The sequence below is a fragment of the Gallus gallus genome, chromosome 2, assembly GCF_016699485.2.
Source record: "Gallus gallus isolate bGalGal1 chromosome 2, bGalGal1.mat.broiler.GRCg7b, whole genome shotgun sequence".
Classification (NCBI taxonomy): Eukaryota; Metazoa; Chordata; class Aves; order Galliformes; family Phasianidae; genus Gallus; species Gallus gallus.
Window position 1 is genome coordinate 140954310 of NC_052533.1, and position 18641 is coordinate 140972950.

Below are 18641 nucleotides of genomic sequence, written 5' to 3' on the forward strand. Positions count from 1 at the left end.
CAACAATAATACCATTGTGGAGATGTCATACTCTGAGCTGGTGCTAGACCCATTTGGTGCAGCAGTCCAGAAACAGGCTTGAGAAAAGATGAGAGCAAGGATTTTGCAATGCAGACTAAGCTGAGGCTGTTTGACGCACACCCTGCCCATGATGATCATCATGTTGGCCTTGCAGGCTGGGAGAAGGACGGAGTATGGGACTCTGATGCAAATGGCAAGGCTCCAGTACCCATAGCCCTTTGTTTTCCATAGGGGCTTTTTCAGTGTCTGTAAGGCAGCTCAAGATGCTATGTTTGGGAACTACTCCTTCAAGCATGCAGCAAGCATGTAATTTACAAGATGCCTTTCCATGGATGGAGCTTTGGCTAGAATTTAAAACACTATTTCAGTGTGCACACAGGGTGTGGTGCAGTTGCTTCATTTTTAACGGATTCATGAGGATTGTGCTGTATATAAGTCATACATCAGGACTGCAGCACTCAGAAATTCTGAGTCATGCAGTGAATTAAACCCTGTGATTTTTTTCCTCCATTTTTTTGGAATGAATTGTAAGATAGGCAGTTTATTAAACTGATGGAAACAGAGATCTCTCATTAACTGCAAGCAAGCAAATATCCATACAAATGCTAATTCCTTATTTCAGCAGTCCTGCAGAAGTATTTCTGTGAGCTTCAGATGCCGAAGTATATGAAGAAATAATAGGAAAAACAGATTGGTTTGGCAGTGTCAGTCTGAGTTACACCAACCACGTAACGCACGCTATTTGTTCATACAGTGCTGTGGTGAGGTTTTGTGGGTGGCATGTTGCTGCTGAGGTTTTAATATATTAAATAACCTCATAAGAGGTAAACGATTAATGAATATATGACTGACACCTCATTTAGAGGATTAGGCAAGCAAAAAAAGGTGAAGTATGTTTACTATGGGCATTTCTTTTTTCTTTTCCATTCTCCTCATCTCATCTAGGTGTGAGCTTGAAATGTGTGACAAAGCCCTGAGCTGGAGGATATGTAAAAAATGAAAATGAAGTAGTATGGAAAAGAAGGATGCTCTGAGAGCAGTTCCTTCAGTGTGAATATTTTGGCAGCTTGGGAATGCCAGGTACTCCTTCCTTCCTCCCTCCCTTCCTTCTTTCCTGCCTTCCTGCCTTCCTTCTTGCCTTCCTCCCTCCTTCCCTCCCTCCCTCCCTCTGTCCCTCGCTCCCTGCCTCTCTCCCTTTCTTCCTTCCTTCCCTCCCTTCCTCTCTCCCTTCCTCCCTTCCTCCCTCCCTCCCTCTCTCTCTTTCTTTCCTTCTTTCCTTCTTTCTTCCTATCTTCCTTTCTTCCTTTCTTCCTTTCCTCCTTTCTTCCTTTCTTCCTTTCTTCCTTTCTAAGTACTGTTATTGGACTTGGGATAGCTTGTCTAGGCTCTTTCAGCAAAGTTAAGTGTGTTACTCAACCTGCCTAAGCATGACATTTTTGTTATCTCTCTTAAGAAGCTACAAGAATAATCTGTTTGCAACAGCTGTATGGACAGAAATGGTTTAAACGAGGTTATTAAAAACAAGGAGAAACACATTTTAATTAAAGAATCGTTCCATACCCCAGCATTTACAAATGCTCACAGATATGCCCAGAAAGGATTCCATCATTTAGTGTTAGAAAAGTTAAATTGTCATCATATTAAGATTTTCAGAATTTTCCTACAAATCTAAAGGGGATTTCGTGACCCAATGGGAATTTAAAATACTTTCCATGGTCTTCTGCCTGCTGCAGCAATGGGCCTGTGTGCTGGACTTGCTTATGGCTACTGAGGCATTAGGTGAGAAATCACGCTCCTCCCAGCCTTCTCCTCCACTGTGCCTTAATTGGGCTGTGAAGGGAACTCCTCTACAAGTTAAACGTGTTCCAGAAATAGACTTCAGCAAAGGCAACACATTTCCTACAAAAATCCCATCTTGCTGATGCTGCTTCTGCTTGCATGTTTGGCAGCTTTCAAGCATGCTGCCAGGCATGAAGGGCACCCTGGCTGCTTTCTCAGCCATTGTATTTGGAGTAGCCTGGGAAAACCATCACCTTCTAAGCACTTTCCAAATCAAGTATTGGCAGCCATGATGGGCTCTACTGCTATGAAATTCCCCCCAACTTGAGCAGTGAAGAGGGAATGACTGTGGGATCAAGGTTTAGTACTGTCAGCTGGTAGTAAAGAACTAATACTTCTTGGGGTTGTTCCTTAGTTGTCATTAATATTAAATGAAACCACATTGCAATCAGTTGAGCAGAAACTATTCCCCAGGTGGGGAGATGCAAGTGTAGGTGTGAGGTAAGGCAAAGAGACCAAGAAGAGCCTCACTGGTGTGTGATGGGCTGGGTGGCACCTGGTGCAGCTTCACCAAGTCCTACCAATATGTCTGTCAGTGCTGTGTAATGGCTGGGTAACACCACTGCTGGTCTTACCAACCCCTGTGAGCAGGTTGGCCATGTCACACAACTGGACCACCACGTGGGGTGGAACCCGAGCTTGGCATCTGCACCTTCCCTGTACACCTTGCTGCCTGCAGGGTGCTGGGCCTTGCAGGGCCATGCACACACACACAGCCAAAGAATGCCAGTATAGTCAGTAGGACCAAGGTGGTGTTTATCCCTCTGTTCTCAGATCTGGTGAGGCCCCACTTCTGTGTTTAGATTTGGGCTTCTTACTATGGGAGGAACATTGAGCCCCTGGAGCATATCCAAAGAAGGGCAACAAAGCTGTGAAGGGTCTGCAGCACAAGTCTTATGAACAGCAACTGAGGGAACTGAGATTATTCAGTCTGGAGAACAGGAACCTCAGGGGAGACCTTATCTCTACAGTTCCCTGAAAGGAGCAGAGGTGATGGCCTCAAGTTGCACCAGGGGAGGTCTAGGTTGGTATGGCACTGGAAATGGCTGTCCAGGGAAGTGGCAGAGCCACTGTCCCTGAAGGTATTCAAAAAAAGGGTAGATTTGGCACTGAGGGACATGGTTCAGTGGGCATGGTGGTGGTGGGTTGATGTTTGGACTAGATGATCTTAGTGGTCTTTTCCAGCCTTAATAATTTTATGATTCTATGAAATCCAGGCTGCTAGTAGTCTTACAGTCTTCCAAGAGCCATTGGTTATGGCTGTAGGGTGTGCGCAGAGCTGCCCTAGTTCTCCCTGAGTGCAATCGCCCAGTAAAAATCTCTTCCCCGCCCCCAGCGCTCTGCACGCACTGACCTTGACCCGAATATCATAATCCACTTCAGCCACAAGGAATAGCAGTGCATGGCGGGTCACCCAAGGACTGTTTTCAGCTGTGATGTGGGTCACAGCTCACCACAGTGGTGGTGACTGCACTAGGTGCTGTGTGGGAAGGAAGAGCTTCCTATAACCCCTTTCCCAACCTTTGGTCTCTTCTGGGGTTGCTCAATGATGTTTGTGTCCAGTGTCTGAGGTACACAGGGTAAGGACTGTGAGGGCTGCTGCTTTAATTACAGTCGAATAACAGCTCTGCTCTGGCCCCAGTAGCTGCTGGGTAAGCAAAAGATCTCCATACTGGATTGCAGGGAACAGACATTGGACTGTTTGGCAGTTGCAATCAAAAGCCTTTTTTTTTTTTTCTCTCTCTTTTCCCAACACTGGTCAGCAGCTGTGTTGTTTATAGGATGAATGGAGCCCTCAATGAAGCAATAGATAGAAACAGTGAGAGGCTGTGTCTGTCTGTTGCAAAGGGCTGAGGGGGAGGGGCTGATCTCCTGAAATTCCCTGACATCCTTTCTTTTGGTTATTTAAACATCAGACACAGCAGTTATCAGCTATCAACATAAAGCCTATATTTGGCTCAGTGGAAACACTAAATCCACACATCGAAACAGTTGTTGATATGTACGGACCCAGAGAGACTTACAGGTCCAGCGAACGTGGGATAGCACAACACAGTACAAAACAGTGCAAAACAAAAGCAGACGGCATGTGGGAAGAGGGCAGACCGAGTTACTTGTGAGATCGCTGGATGTGAAAACAACAGTGTGTTACTGGCACAGCGCAGATTGCAACAGACACAGAAACAGACAGGAAGAGGGTTCCAGCAATGGAGAGAAAAATAAGCAGCTTTTCTATAAACCGTTTCTTTTCCTCCAGCTCAGTCCATCGCTTGCAACACGTGACATTAATCATAAACCCCCCAAACACATCTAGGTTAAAGTTTCCAGCTGTTTCTTCTTCTCTAGAGACTTTTAAATAGAAGAGCAGCATCCTTCAGCACAAAAGTCCTGCGTTGCTGATGCAGCATTGGCACATCCACTTCCACTCTTGCTCTGCAAGGACAGGGAGTGGGATGGCTCCACTGAAGTTTAGCTGAAATTTGCATAGTGGATGCTGAGGCCCAGGCAGAGGTGGGAAGAACTCTGATTTCAGCAATTATGTCCCTTCTACAAGAGGTTCTGAAGAGCAGTCAGGAAGCCTGTTGGTCCTTAGGAGCGCATTCTCTTCTGCTCAGGAGCACTATGAAAGTTGAACTGTTTATTTTCCGTATAACTCCTGCTATCTAATCAGAATTTCCTCTCTGCCACAGGCACTCCTCGCTCCTTGAGTACTGAGTTCAGATTTGGGCCCCTCACTACAAGGAGGACATTGAGGCTCTCGCAAGCTGTAGGATTTGGGTGTTTTTATTTTTTAATAAAATTTCATAAGCCTGCAAGCCACTTGCATCTCTTCAGGTTAAGTACCAGTAAAGGACGCCCAGTGCTGCAGGCAAAAAGGAGCCTTAACTCCTTTTGAAAGGTAAAGCACCACTTCTCCGTAAAGCCCTCCAGCTTTTCTGTACAGGTACACACTGTTCCTTGCCAAATGAATACTTTTTGTTGCAAAGCTGACATTTATAGTGGTCCTAGCAACTCCCAGCTGCTGAGAAGTGCTCACAGGTCACTTTGTGCTACAAGAAGGATTGGATGCATTCCTCCCTGTTTAAAAAAACTAAAGTGCACAGGCTTTGACAGACACACCATGGTGTCCTTGTGGAAGGAATGATTAGTCATTCCCAGAAAAGCTCACAGAAGAACTTAACTTTGCCCTTCTTTTGTAAGATGTGTTGGCACATGTTCCTCCCATTTTCACTGGCAGTGGCATAGGCTGTGGTTGACCAAACCAATCTCTATACTGGTAACACTGCAGTAACAATTGCTGAATAATCACATTTACTGGGACCTGGGCTCAGACATGACAAATATTTGCTTTTGTCTCTTCGTATCACAGTATTTTTTGAGATACAGGAAGAAAGACCATCAAAATTGCCCCAGCAAAGCCACAAAATCCCCCTATTCCTGAAACTCCCAATATTTTACATTGGTCACTACGTAAGAGGGTGTTCCTGGGGACACTCAAGCTCAGGCTGGATGGGACTCTGTGCAGCCTGATCTAGCTGTCCCTGTTCATTGCAAGGAAGTTGGACTAGATGACCTTTAAGGGTCCCTTCCAGCTCAAACAATTCTAAGAGTACCAATGTATGTAAAACCAGACCAGAATGGTTTACCTGCACCCAGATTGGCATGAGAAAGGAAACTTGTACTTCTGCTTTAAGGACAGAAATAAAACAGTGCTTTAATTCTTTCCTCTCTCTTTTATGTTTGGAGTTTGATTTCAGAAATTCTTTGGAAGGTGGGATAAGTTAGCCCTAATGTTCTAAAGTGAAATTCTTGCATTAGGTCAAAAAAAGAACAGCACTTAGAAACACAGAGAGATAGCTGCAATGCAGTCAAGAGGCAAAAATACCTCCAAAGACAGGTAGGGAACATGTCACACACCTACAATTCTCAAGTTAGGCTGAGGACAGAAAGGATGCAATAAGGAAGACACCAATTCCTGTGGGAAAGACAGGACTGTACAGAAGCACAAAATCATTGAGGTTGGAAAAGACCACTAAGATCATTTAGTCCAACCATCCACTCATCTCCACCATGCCCATTAACCCATGTCCCTCAGTGCCACATCTCCACATTTCTTGATCACCTGCAGCGACTGTGACTCCACCACTTCCCTGGGCATCCTGTTCCAGTGCCTCACCACCGTTTCTGAGAAGAAATTATCCTTTAGTATTTTGAACAGTCATTAACACTTGATACCAAAATGTTTTATGTTTGCTTAGTATAAATAGTACACTGGAGCGAAAAAAAGAAAAAGAAAAAAAGGAAAAAAAGAAAAAACTCAGAGCATGAAAGTAGGGAAAGGCAGGAATAGGAGCATGACTTAAAAATATTTCATTCTTACAAAGGAGTGACAAGGAAAAAGCTCCCATTGAGAAAGATCACTGTACTCCTGGTAAAAGATGAAGACACACAACATTGCAAAGTTACAAATTTATTTGTTTTGAAATAAATACAAATACTTCATTAAGAAACTTTTCTTGATAGACTTTACACAATAGCTTTATTCTTTCTTGAAATTGTCTGCTCTTCCCACAAAACATTACGGATATTCTACATGAGAGCTGAGTTAGTCAATATAAAGTAACCTAGATGGCATTCTTTTGAACAAGCAATCCCAAAGTATTAACATCTGCTATTTAACTGCTCGGTCTTTGAGTTTTCTTGTTTATGCAAGGGCTGCAATGCAGCAGGTATGCACTGGGACTCAGGAAATCCCATCCCATGACATGGTGAAGGACAAACTTAAGGACATCCAACTGTGAAAATCTGACTGGCAGAAAGATATCAAACCACCAACATCAAAAGAAGAAACCCAAGGTATCGGGCAGCTACTTAAAGATGCAGAACCAGCAGATCACTACATTTACACAGTCATTAAACACTGTATTTTGCAGTTACAGTACTGTTGCTGCATCACTTTCTCTAATACGCTACCCAGCACCAGTGAGATCTCAGTTTCAAATCTAGTAATTAGCCACAGTTGAATGTACAGCATTTAATTACATGCCATTCCACACTTATTCATCTCTCCTGACAAAGAACAGCTGGATCTGGCTGTGCTTACAGAATTCTGAATGTCTTTCAATTGTGCTGGACACAAAAACTTGAGCTGCAGAGATAGGAAGCTGTCTGAAGTAAGAATCAAGCTGCTTCTGCTTTCCTGGCATGTACGGCTACCCTACTTGCTCAGACTACACCAACTTTTGCAGCATTGTAAACCCTTTGGCCCAAGATCCCAAAGAGGAGATGCTTCCTTGCTTATAAAATTTAATCCTGTCCTCACTTGGCTAAGCAGATTTTAGGGTCTAGAAAGGGGGAAAGAAAGGAAGACTGGAACTAGATCTCAAAAAAGTGAAATAAAAAAAGCTTAAAGATTTAGTTAATCTTAAAGTCACATTAAATTTGTCTATTTTAGTAGAATATTATTATATGTAGGAAAACTAATGAATTAGAAGGCCTATAAATGCACGATACATTAACTTCTCTATCATTTGAAGTCAAGCTATATACAATGCATTCAACTCCAGCTTCAACATGAGGCCATAACACATCTGTTTCCTTTTTTTTTTTTTTTTAAACAAGCCATCCATAATAGTGATTTTCTCCCCCTCTTTGAAGCTCATCTCAAATTGTGCCAGTTTACTTCAAGTGAGTTAGAGATAAAGGGGCACGTAATCAATTTTGAAGAAGGATATTAAGCAAGTCTGCTTTGACTCTGAAGTGTTTACAACCATATCAGCTTTTGGCAAGTTTCCTTTAGAATTTGGCATCCACTGAAGGAGGGCACAATAGCAGCAACTGTCTGAGTTACAAGAGCAACGATAGAGCAAATGAGATGCTTCTTTTCTTTGGTCCCCGTCAGACCCTGGAGAACAGAGCTCATCCTACAGAATAGCTTGAGATTAATACCAGTTATGTTTTTGTGATACACAAGGGGCATCCTTTATTTTTTCAAACTGTGACCAGTTTAAACCTCCCGCACACGCTTAGCAGGACACTTCCATGGACTTGGGGCCTGATTGCTCAGCATTGCTGGCTGAATTCGGCGTCAGCTCGATGCGTGTGTCTGTGTGGGAGCGGTTCCTGGAACCCTCCCCAGTGTGGGATCGGCTCCGAGTTCCCTCCCCAGTGTGGGACCGGCTCCTCGTGCCTTCCCCAGTGTGGGACCGGCTCCGCTGTCCTTCCAAGGAGGTTACGCTGGAGCCAGAAGCGGTGCGGGACCTCATCAGCCTGGTCATGCTAGCAGAGGGCACTGGAAGAATCACAGAATCACAGAATTATTAAGGTTGGAAAAGACCACTAAGATCATCTAGTCCAACCGTCTAACAGACTTACATTAATGTCTTGCTGTCTAGGCTTGGATGAAAGCCCTTGCTTTACTTCCAGCCCTAAGAACCCATCCATGTTGAATGCAGTAATCATGGTAGCTTCACACATAGAAGTAGAAACACTTTTTACCATGTATAAAACCCCAAGTTCCTGTTCCTTATAGAGGCAGTTGGGGTTGCTGGAGAGTGCGAGTTTGGCAATGAAAGGACTGCTACTTCAGACTCAGCTTGAATGGAGTCACCACTATGCCATCTTAACTTTCAGGGCTTGGAGAGCAAAATGGAAGATGAAAGCAAGAGACCAAATGTTTCCCCTGTAGCCAATACAGTAGGTCACCTGCAAACCTGTGCTGGGATCCACATATCAGGCTCAAGCCTGACCAAAAGCCTCAGAGATATTCTGCAGCTTTATGAAGCGCTGCCTACTGCACTCTTTGGAACTAAGCCGTTTAGTTTAAGGATACCTTTGTGCATTCTCTGAAACACAAAAGCATCCCTTCCTCAACCTACTGGTCATTAAAGAACTGACAGAATAGTATGAATAATGACTATTGGAAAACATGGATTAGATGAGATGCCTGGGAATTACATACAATTACTCAGATAAATAAAGAAGAGGCAAAAGAACTTCACCTTTATTTTGGAGAATTACTTTGTAATAGAAAATGATCTACAAAGCTTTCTACTATCTAGTAACATGATTTGGACTCAAAACCCCTCTCCAAGACACTGCTGGTAGTCTTTTTTTAACTCTTGCAAATGCATGTCCAACAGGGAAAAGACCAAATATCAGTGATCAAAAGGCTCTCTGAATGCTTAGAAGCCCAACAAATTTGATAGCCATTCCATAATCCCAATACTTACTGTATCCCATTCCCTGAACAAAGTATTTGAAAGCTTCCGCAAGCTTTGCAGGCTGTAAGAGAAACAGAGTATTATTGTACACAGTGATCAGAAATTTAGTTATATTACAGTATGGTAGATGCCACAGATGTCTGACCTTAATAGGGGCATATTAAATATTTTCTAGGTTCTTCTGAATTTCCCTGAATTTTTCATTTACATGAGGAAACGCCACTACTGCCCTCCCTCATCAGCTTCCCTGCCCCGTTGTACTAACAAGAGGACACTAGCATTTGAGAATGAGGTTTTTGGAGAAGTGACTATAAGTGGTCTATGCCCAGTCCAAACTTTACTAGTGCAGATATTTAGGCAGATGAATCAAAGTAAAACAACTGGCCCCACACAAGGCATTTCATACTGGGTCCTAATCAGAAGAGAACAAATCCAAGCAGTCAGAACCAACAGTTACATTTACAGGGCAAAATATAAGTGGAAATATCTAAGCACAGCTGTATGACTGATATTCTTGCAGCGAGGATCTCAGTATTTTTCTCTGCTGATAATACATCAGCCAGATGAGCCTCTACCTCAGTCACTGAGTTTGCAAATACTGCTAATACCTTTTTGCATAATTTTTTCTGAATCAATGCAAAGAATGGAATCTATCACAGAGTGGTAATGCATGGACTGAACCTGGCTTAGAGGCCAGCATTTTTAGTGAAGTAAAACTAGAGCAGAGGTACATTTTTAACTTTCCCAGCCTGGTTTTACTAGCAGCCCCCTAATTTGTACCTAAACATAATTCAGAAACTCCAGTTTGTTCTCACTCGAGTCAGGCCAGTGTACATGAGAACACAGTGTTGTTATTCCTTGCCTCCCACTTTCCTGATCTGTACTAAAAATAGTCCAAGTAAAAATACAGTTTGAAAATGCTAGTGCACAGGCCTTAATCTACGTTAGCTTAGTAGAAAGGCATAAAATAGTATCTTTTCATTCCCATCTCAAACCTTTCTTTGGTTAAGACTTAATTAGTGGAAACAATACCCCCTTCTATTATTAATTCTGAGCTACATTGGTCTTTAAAGAAAAAAAAAGCTGAGTTGACTGATTGACTTAATTATTCAAGAAATTATAACCACCCTTTTGGCTGAAATTTGGGAACAGCAAGTACCCCGGAGGAAAACATCTATTTATTGCAGCCTGGGACACTGCAGAACAGGATTAGTAGGATTTCCGTCAGCCAAATCATACCTGGGAAACTTGGGGGAGCCCACCACAGTCTGCCATCTGAAATGAGGATGAGAACAGTTAGAATATTGCCAGAGGAACTCATTTGTGCTCAGGATATACTACAATGACCTTTTTAGCTATCTGGCAGGAAAGCATTTCCTCTTGTTGTACGAGTAACACACATGTAGGTGAGCGCACTAAAGCAAGTAGCTGAGCGTTCATGAAAGCTACGATTGCACCCCAGAAAACCTCCAAAGCAATTTGACCCTCAGGCAAAGCATCAGCTAGAGCTACAAATAAATGTATTTGATAGGAAGAGATCAGTTTCTTAGAAACTAGCCTGACACTCCTGGTTACACCTCCAGTTCTGAATTACATGAATGTGATGCAGTATTGACCTTAATGACAGGGGAGAGAAAACAACTGCCTAAACCTCAGAGGTGAGGTAAAAACACTTTGCTGAGATTGTGGATGGCAAGCACCAGCCTGACTTGCCAAGGGAAGCACAGAAAGCCAAATTAGAAAGCTATCTTGAGTGCATGCAATATTTTTGGAGCACTTCATTTTTTCCTGCCACTCCACCCCTCAACGTCATCCCAACAAAAACAATCCTGTTCCAAGGAACACCACAAGATGAAAACAGCTGAGTTGTGAATTACAGGAAACCCCAAATCCTATCTAGGATTAGTTAGCAGCAAAACAGGCCTGCAGCAGGTTCTAGCATCAGCCGTATCCTTGGATGGGCAAAGGCTGACCACTGACAAATGTTTGAGATATTGTCGGATTTTTCCTTAGGATTAATCTGCCATGGCCATGTGGTAGGTCAGTGTTGGAACTCCCCAACATTAGGAGGAAAAAGAATTTAAAAAATAATTATCTGCTATCATTTCCTCTGGGCAGTTTAGTAAAGAGAGGTACATTAGAATTTCCCAGTAGAAGCATGACCAAGCTTGTGTCACTATTTGCGTGCTATTATACTCATCATACTTTATGACTTTATGTCATCATTAATGAGCTAGAGATTGCATCCATACTATGAATGCCAAGTATCAGCCAAAGACTGCATGATTCTTTGCAGTTCTGTCAGCCCAATTTACCAACTTTTTGGAAAATACAGAAGTTATTTCCAAATATAAATTGTCCTGCAGTGTGTCCACACAAAAGGCAGGATGTGAATACCGTGAAGGATAGATCAGTTCCCTACTCATCTCATAAAGTTGTTGAGGTGCTGAGGAAAATTGAATGGATTGTTTTGCATTTCCACTCCTCTGAAGGCTTTTTCAACCCTTTCCGAACACCTACTCTGCCAGCTCTGGTCAGATTCATTATGGGTATGTGAAATACTGAGTGTTCTAAGTCTCAAATCTGGTGTTCTAGAGTGGAGGAGCTGTGAGGTTCCCTGTTGTTAGCCTTGACAAGAAGTCCCCAGCTTGTTTTATCCCAATAAAATATGCACAGAACCATAGAATCATTTGAGTTGGAAGGGACCTTTAAAGGTCACCCAATCCAATTCCCCTGCACTGAACAGATACCTACAGCTAGCGCAGGCTGCTCAGAGCCCCATCCATCCTGACATTGAATGTCTCTGGGGATGGGGCATACTACATCTCTCTTGGCAGCCTGTTCCAGTGTCTCACTGCCCTTCTTGTAAAAAAGTTTTTCCATATATCCAGTCTAAATCTTCCATTTTAGTTTGAAACCATTTCCCCTTGTCCTATCGCAACAGACCCTGTCAAAGTGTCTGTCCTCATCTTTAAAAAAGGGGAATGTTAATTTTAATAGAAACAGCTCTTATTACCTTCAGAAGTGTTGTTCTTGTTGGGTCCAGCTTTGAATTGCATTCAACCTATGTGAAAGAAGAGCAGGATAAGGCATGGTAACAAGATACAAAATATGAACTGCTTGCTAAAGACATTGGTTTCTGGCTTACTACAGACTAATATCTTAGGCTTCTGCATAAGGACAATATATATATACTATCTATAATTTTTTTGTATACAGCTGAACAAGTGTCAGTTCACGTTTACAACTGTATTATTTGCCATGCATGAACAAACCCGTTAGCTAGGGCTTGTGGATTTTTTTTCATGTGTATCTGGTACTCTTGTGGCAACAAGGGTTGTTTATCTTGTGATCTGGGGTCATCTGGTAGCATCCCAAGTGGTGAGCAGCCACATGGCCACCAGCCAGCAGGCTGGGCATGCCTGTTAGGGCACAACACTTGAAGTCACCCAGTCATCTGGGGCAAGTAATAATAGACAAATAGAAGCTCTTTGCTTCCATAGTGACCCAGGGCAGGACTCCAATGCCACAGAACAAGTTCAGATACCAACAGCAGATTCCTTTCTAAAGGAAAATATTTGCGGTTCACTGGAACTGCTGTGGCAATTGTTCTTGGTGCAGTAGCTATTAAATAATGATGCACAGACGGAGGGCACAAACAGCCAGGAATAATGGCAGCTCTCCCACGGTCTGAAAGAGGATTGACATTTGGGCTGACTCGATGGCTGGCGAGATTGCTGTGCTGCTGGGAGCTCTGCTGGGCTGGCTAAGCATCTCGAGTCACCTGCCTAGCAACACTGTGGTGATGAGGGCTCAATATACGCACCACAGCATCCACTGCTGGGGAGCTGTCACCGACCACCAGGAGCACAGGGCACCTGCAAGGAAGCAGACAAAAGCTGTGTTATTTCTGTGATGCAACCCTCAGCTTCATTTTGTGCCCTGGAAAGGATGAGACAGGTGTGTGAAAATTATGTGTTGTATGTTCCTGGCACACATAAAATCCTCCATATTACAGACTCACAGAATGGCTGAGGTTGGCAGGGACCTTTGGGTCCATCTGGCCCAACCCTGCTGAAGCAGGGACACACAGAGCAGGGGGCCCAGGACCACATCCAGGTGGCTTTTGGAGTTCTCCAAGGAGGAGACCTCACAGCCTCTCTGGACATCCAGTGCCAGTACTCAGTCACCCACAAAGCAGAAGTGCGGATACACAGACATGCTCTGATACCTTGCCTGAAATCCTGTCCTTTTTCCTCACCTTGTGGCAATCATCCCTTCCCATCACTCTTTGTTTGTTTGTTTAATAAGGATTTGAATGTGAGTATCAGCTTCAAAATCTCACCCCTCTCCCCACTACTCCCCCAGCTCTAACTTAGGACTGTCAGCCAATTCCAACCACTCTGGGAGATGAGCCAATGTTTCTCATGTTTAAAGATCAGTAGAGGACTGGAAAACTATTTCATTTACAAGATGCAGCGTAAGTGAAAAGCTATCAGCAGAAAATCTGGTAGATAACCATTTTCACACCTGCTCCACTTTCCTGAAGATCTTTGTTCTTCTAACTGGTTTTGATTACATTTCTCTGGTTGGGTAGGCATGGCTGTAATGCATCCAGAGCCATAGTTCCCTTTAACTAGGACAGACTTTCAGGCTAAGTACATCTACTTTTTTTAGCACCTGGTCTGTAAGCCCAAGTTTGCAGTACACAGTACATGGCAGGCACTACTTGACTATGCACTTCAGTTAATATGGCTCTGAAGTTTGAAAAGAGGAAGTCTCCCTACTGAAAGTCCCTGACTTCAGCAACAGTTCAGCTCCCAGATGAAGCTACAGGACCCTGAAGAAACTCAGCTACAGCCCTGTGGTGTCCATGCAACGCACCCACAGATTTCATCTCTTGGCTCACACCACATACAAGTGAACTGATTGGAAATAAAAGACTTACTGAAGGGTGACAACATTTAATCCAGGAACAGGGCGCTCAATCTCTAGGTCTCGGCGACTAAAGAAAATGAAGAAGACAAATGTTTTTGACACTCTGAAATTTAACAGATGCTTCCAAATTCTAGTTTACAGAAAGCACAGACACTCACAATATGTTAATCTGATACATGTAGAAAGCTCCATAACTGATGGTGAAACACTTTTAAACTGAAGTATCAATGTCCACATGTACCATCTTTCTCCCCATAAATGCACGAGGACCTTCTCCCATAAACAAACCACCTCAGATCCCTAAAGGTGCTTATCGAGTAGAATTTCATAATGGGGGAAAACGAGTAACTCCACCACACAAGTAACACTGGCTGAAAAAGAGCGGGACAGCCTCTTAAAACAGTTTCCAGTTAAAAATCAGGTAAATGTGTTTACCTGTTATAAGAGTTGACAAAGAGATGAAGGTTGGTTTGATTCATATCATTAATAATATGCTGACGGTAAGTATGGATCAGGTCATGGTTGCTGTGAATCTCTTCCTACAGTGGAAACAGAATTGTTCAGAACAGGGGCTGTTTTCTGAGAGGATCTGAAGACATGGCACAGCAGTCATGTATCAGACTCATATCTATACAACAGGAGTGCACTCTTAGGGCAGGAACAACTTGCAGCACTCAGTGTTATCACCCAGAGTTAACATTAGCATCTGACTGTTGTTCCGTGGTTTTCAATTTAAGAGTAGGCTTGCACTGGAGAACATCATTTGTATTAGTAAGCAGTTTTCCCAGAGATACAAGTATATTACTATATAAAAGAATACTAGTACTCTACTCGTGCTTAAATATGAGCCAGCCAAACTGGTAGCTACACCTTCTGGAGTTGCCATGACAGTACTGTACTTGGTTGTTTGGCACTCAGCAAGCATCACTGCAGTATCCATACTTCAAAGAGCTGGGAATACAAGTATTAATCCTATCCCACAGGTTTAAAATTAAACTTTGCTACTTAAGTGAAAGATTATCCCCTCTTCCAGCTCCAGGAGGTAAACACAGATGACTGAAAACACTAGAATAACGTTTTGAACTTGCTTACCTTTCCAAAGAGATGTGAAATGACCAGGTCTGGTAAAGCATTTGTCCAACCTGAAATCTGAACAGCAAGATTATCTAAGTATGTGATATTAAAACTATCTTTTGAAACCCTTTAATTACCTTTAAGTAGAAGAATGGATGTTTCTCTGCTTCTCTTATGTATATCCTGGACTATTATCCTGGACTGATGTTCTTCCCCTCCATTCCTACTATAACATCATTAGGCACTGATTATTTTTGAGTTGTTCTTATAGGATGTTTTTACTAATGCAGATACACAGGGAACACACTACTTGTGGCATAAGTATATATGGAATTGCTCCCTGAAAATCAGCCAGATGTGTGCAATTGAACCTTGCTGTCCAATACCATCCCTAACACAATGACATAATGACAATACTTCAGAGCTGGAACCTAAGGACTATAGAGGTCACATTCCAGAATACGTGCTCTTAATTTGGAAAGACAGAAGGATACAAGGGACCTGCTGCACAGCTGAGGTTGACCTAGGAGAGGTGGACAGCAGAGACACAAATGTGAAAGAATTTAATTATGGAGAAATATTGGATGAGGTAACTCAAAAGGGTCAATTGCTATATTTCATTGTAGATGAGTTAATAAATACACATCCAGATCACTTAATGTCTCCCGAGACATTTACGTAGGTTGTCTGTATGTATGCTTAAAAGACAAAACATTATTTTTTGTACTTTTGTGTGTTCATACTGTCATTCATTACAACACGACCCTAAATGATACAAAGTGCCAGATTTTTCAGTTTCCGCTGAAAAATGTTTTAGTAAGTTAAAACTGCGTGATGCATAATGTAACATTTATACCTATTTCCCTATTAGCTCCTTGAGGCTGTTTGAAACCAGCTCTTACCACCTATTTCCCATGCTGTAATCTTATAGCTACAAAAGAATGAAATTTACAGGGGATTCTTTGTGAACAAGTTCACTTAGAAGTCTAATTGTACGGACAGTCTGTCCAACGTTACCGTAGCTAATGCTCTTTTCTGAGTCTTTTCAGTAACCAAGACTCAGCTAGATGACTGAAACCAGGAATATGCTGTTTTGAACATTTTTTTCTGTGCTCCAATTAATATTTTGGACTGTGCTTGTAAACAAAGCCACAGGCAAGAAAAGCAACACTAAGCTTGAAGTTTAATTGGAAGAAAGCTGTTTCCAAACCAATCTCATGTCCACGTTAAAATAGTTTTATCCGAGTCATTACCAGCTCTCAAGAATTGTCTGTACCCAACAGCTCCATTATACCATGGGTATCTGCTTCCTAGCAGCAGTTATTTTTATCACTAGCCCTACAGGAGTTATGTTTGTAAATGAAAAAATAAACCCAAAAGAAACTTGCCTAAGATATTTTGTCTTTGCAGCCCTGGCTTGACACACAAGCTTGTCCAGCTTCTCATGCCTGACAGCCTCACGGTATGATTTATTTTTCTAACTTAAAAATGTTTACCTTTGTCGCTGCCCAGTCCATCCAACCTTCAGCACAAGGGTTTATGTTAATAAGAACCAATCCCTCCACCATGTCCGGGTGGTTTAACTGCAAAAGAAAAGGTTTGAGTTAAGATTCATTGTGGGTCCTTTGCAAGCTGACAGTCAGCATAAAATTTAAATTAGTGAATTATCTGCTGGGGAAGAAGGCGGTAGGTGTAGTTTTATCTTGCACAAAACAAGCACATGTATGGAGAAAGAAATTCATTAAAGCAATTCAACTGAGCAGCTGGAGAACATTAAGATTTAACATCTTCCCCACCCTCAGTTTAAATAGAGAACTCCCATTAAAAAAACCTTCTGCAAATCAACTGGGTAGAGCCCAGGCTTTAGAGTGGAAAATCTAGGTCTTTTGGATGAGCTATCCTGCAGACTGCGGTATTCCACTTAAAAGCCTGGCTGCTTGCTTAAATGCACACAGCAGAGCAGGAATTCTCTGCACACCCTATGGGGGCAGCAACACGTCGAGGAAACTGGGTTCAAGCCTTTAAGAAAGCTCCAGGAAACTTACAGCAAATCTGGTCAGGACATAGGCACCAGCTCCAGTTCCCATTCCAATAATGCTCTTCAGCCTGCACAGCAGTTATGTGCCATGAGATGGAGGAGACAAATCAGTAAGAGAGCACCAAAAATAAACAAGACCCTATCAGCAGCCTTCCTATCAAGTTGGATATTAGGAAGAATTTATTCTTGGAAAGAGTGGTCAGGCACTGAAACAGGCTGCCCAGGGAGGTGGTGGAGGCACTGCAGATAGAGTAGATAGGGTAGACATGGCACACGGGTTAGTGGACATGGTGGGATGGGTTGATGGTTGGACCAGATGATCTTAATTATCTTTTCCAATCTTAGTGATTCAATGATTCTTCTTGCACACACCAGTGAAAGGGCAGATCATATCTTGAGCAAACCACAGACCCTCAGCAATACCTCCAGTACAGAGCTGGGCACAGCAACTAGTTGGTTTTAGGAAATTAGCAGACGCTGGTCCTCATGCATTGCAGCCCAGCAGCAATCCTCACTTATCCTTAAGTAAATACATGAAGCAACAACAGCATTGTTCTGACTCTGGAAGGAAATGGCTCCTCTGCCAGAAAAACTTCTAAGATAGAGTCCTGTGGTCTGCAGTCAAAACACAACAACCCCACCTTAGTCTCCCCTGCCCTCAGCTATCAAACTGTGACGCCGAGTCCTCTCTAGCAGGGAGCTGGCAGGGAAACCTCTCCTGCTATCCAGTTGCTGGAGTGAGTGAGATTAAACTTCAGAACTAAGCAGGGCAGAGACAAATCAAATATTTACTTTTGCTCAAATTGGTTCTAAAGCATCCCCTTCAAGGTCTTAGAAAATACAGGGAAGGGAGACCAGACAAAACCTGTCAGAAAAACAGGTTATGCAATGCTTTTAGGAAAATATCTTGAGAAAGATTTCATTCTCATTACAATATTAAATTAAGCTTTTGTAAGTCAACTCCAGTTTAATTGGTTTCACGGTATTGACATTACGTTAGCATGTTTTTGCTTTTTTTTGTTTTGTTTTGTTTTTTTAATGGCTAATACTGTGCTTTGGTTTCAAAAAAGAAGGTTTAAAACCACACCTTTGTTTTAGGAAGGTAGTGAGATCAGAGAGGTATACTAGTCAAGATATTCTAACAGCTGGTTTGCATGCTGAGCATTGTCTAAAGTGAGGTGGTGGTCTGTGACTGAGCGCTCCATCAGCAGCCCAACTTGTTTGTCCTCCAAGGCTGCCTAACCCTGAATGTCAGATTTTCTCTCCTTAGTCTGAAAACACCTGCGAGGTGCTCACCTGCAGATTCTAACCAGCTCTAGCTGTAGGTGTCCTGTTCACTGCAGGGCAGTAGGGCTAGATGACCTTTAAGGATTCCTTCCAACTCAAATGATTCTATGATTCACTGCACACCAGGAGCCCTAGCTCTGTGGTAGAGAAGGCATTATGCATAGCTCCAGTTAAAACAAAGCTTTGAAGGAATATACACAGCTAAACTTGCTGCAGGTAGA

The 18641-nt window shown here is 42.7% G+C and overlaps 1 protein-coding gene across 2 annotated transcripts in view; it reads right to left on the reverse strand.

The window, feature by feature from the left end:
• Positions 1–6315: 6315 nt before the first annotated feature.
• Positions 6316–18641, reverse strand: part of NDRG1 (N-myc downstream regulated 1) — a 40137-nt gene continuing 27811 nt past the window's right edge. For both annotated transcript variants that reach the window (XM_418430.8, XM_040695409.2), the window contains exons 7-16: positions 17141–17201; positions 16592–16678; positions 15114–15170; positions 14457–14560; positions 14032–14088; positions 12910–12961; positions 12100–12147; positions 10323–10358; positions 9093–9144; positions 6316–8152 (exon numbers count right to left, since the gene is read on the reverse strand). In XM_418430.8, coding sequence (XP_418430.2) covers positions 7887–8152; positions 9093–9144; positions 10323–10358; positions 12100–12147; positions 12910–12961; positions 14032–14088; positions 14457–14560; positions 15114–15170; positions 16592–16678; positions 17141–17201 — 820 coding nt within the window. In that variant the 3' untranslated portion in view covers positions 6316–7886. The remainder of the gene's footprint in view (positions 8153–9092; positions 9145–10322; positions 10359–12099; positions 12148–12909; positions 12962–14031; positions 14089–14456; positions 14561–15113; positions 15171–16591; positions 16679–17140; positions 17202–18641) is intronic.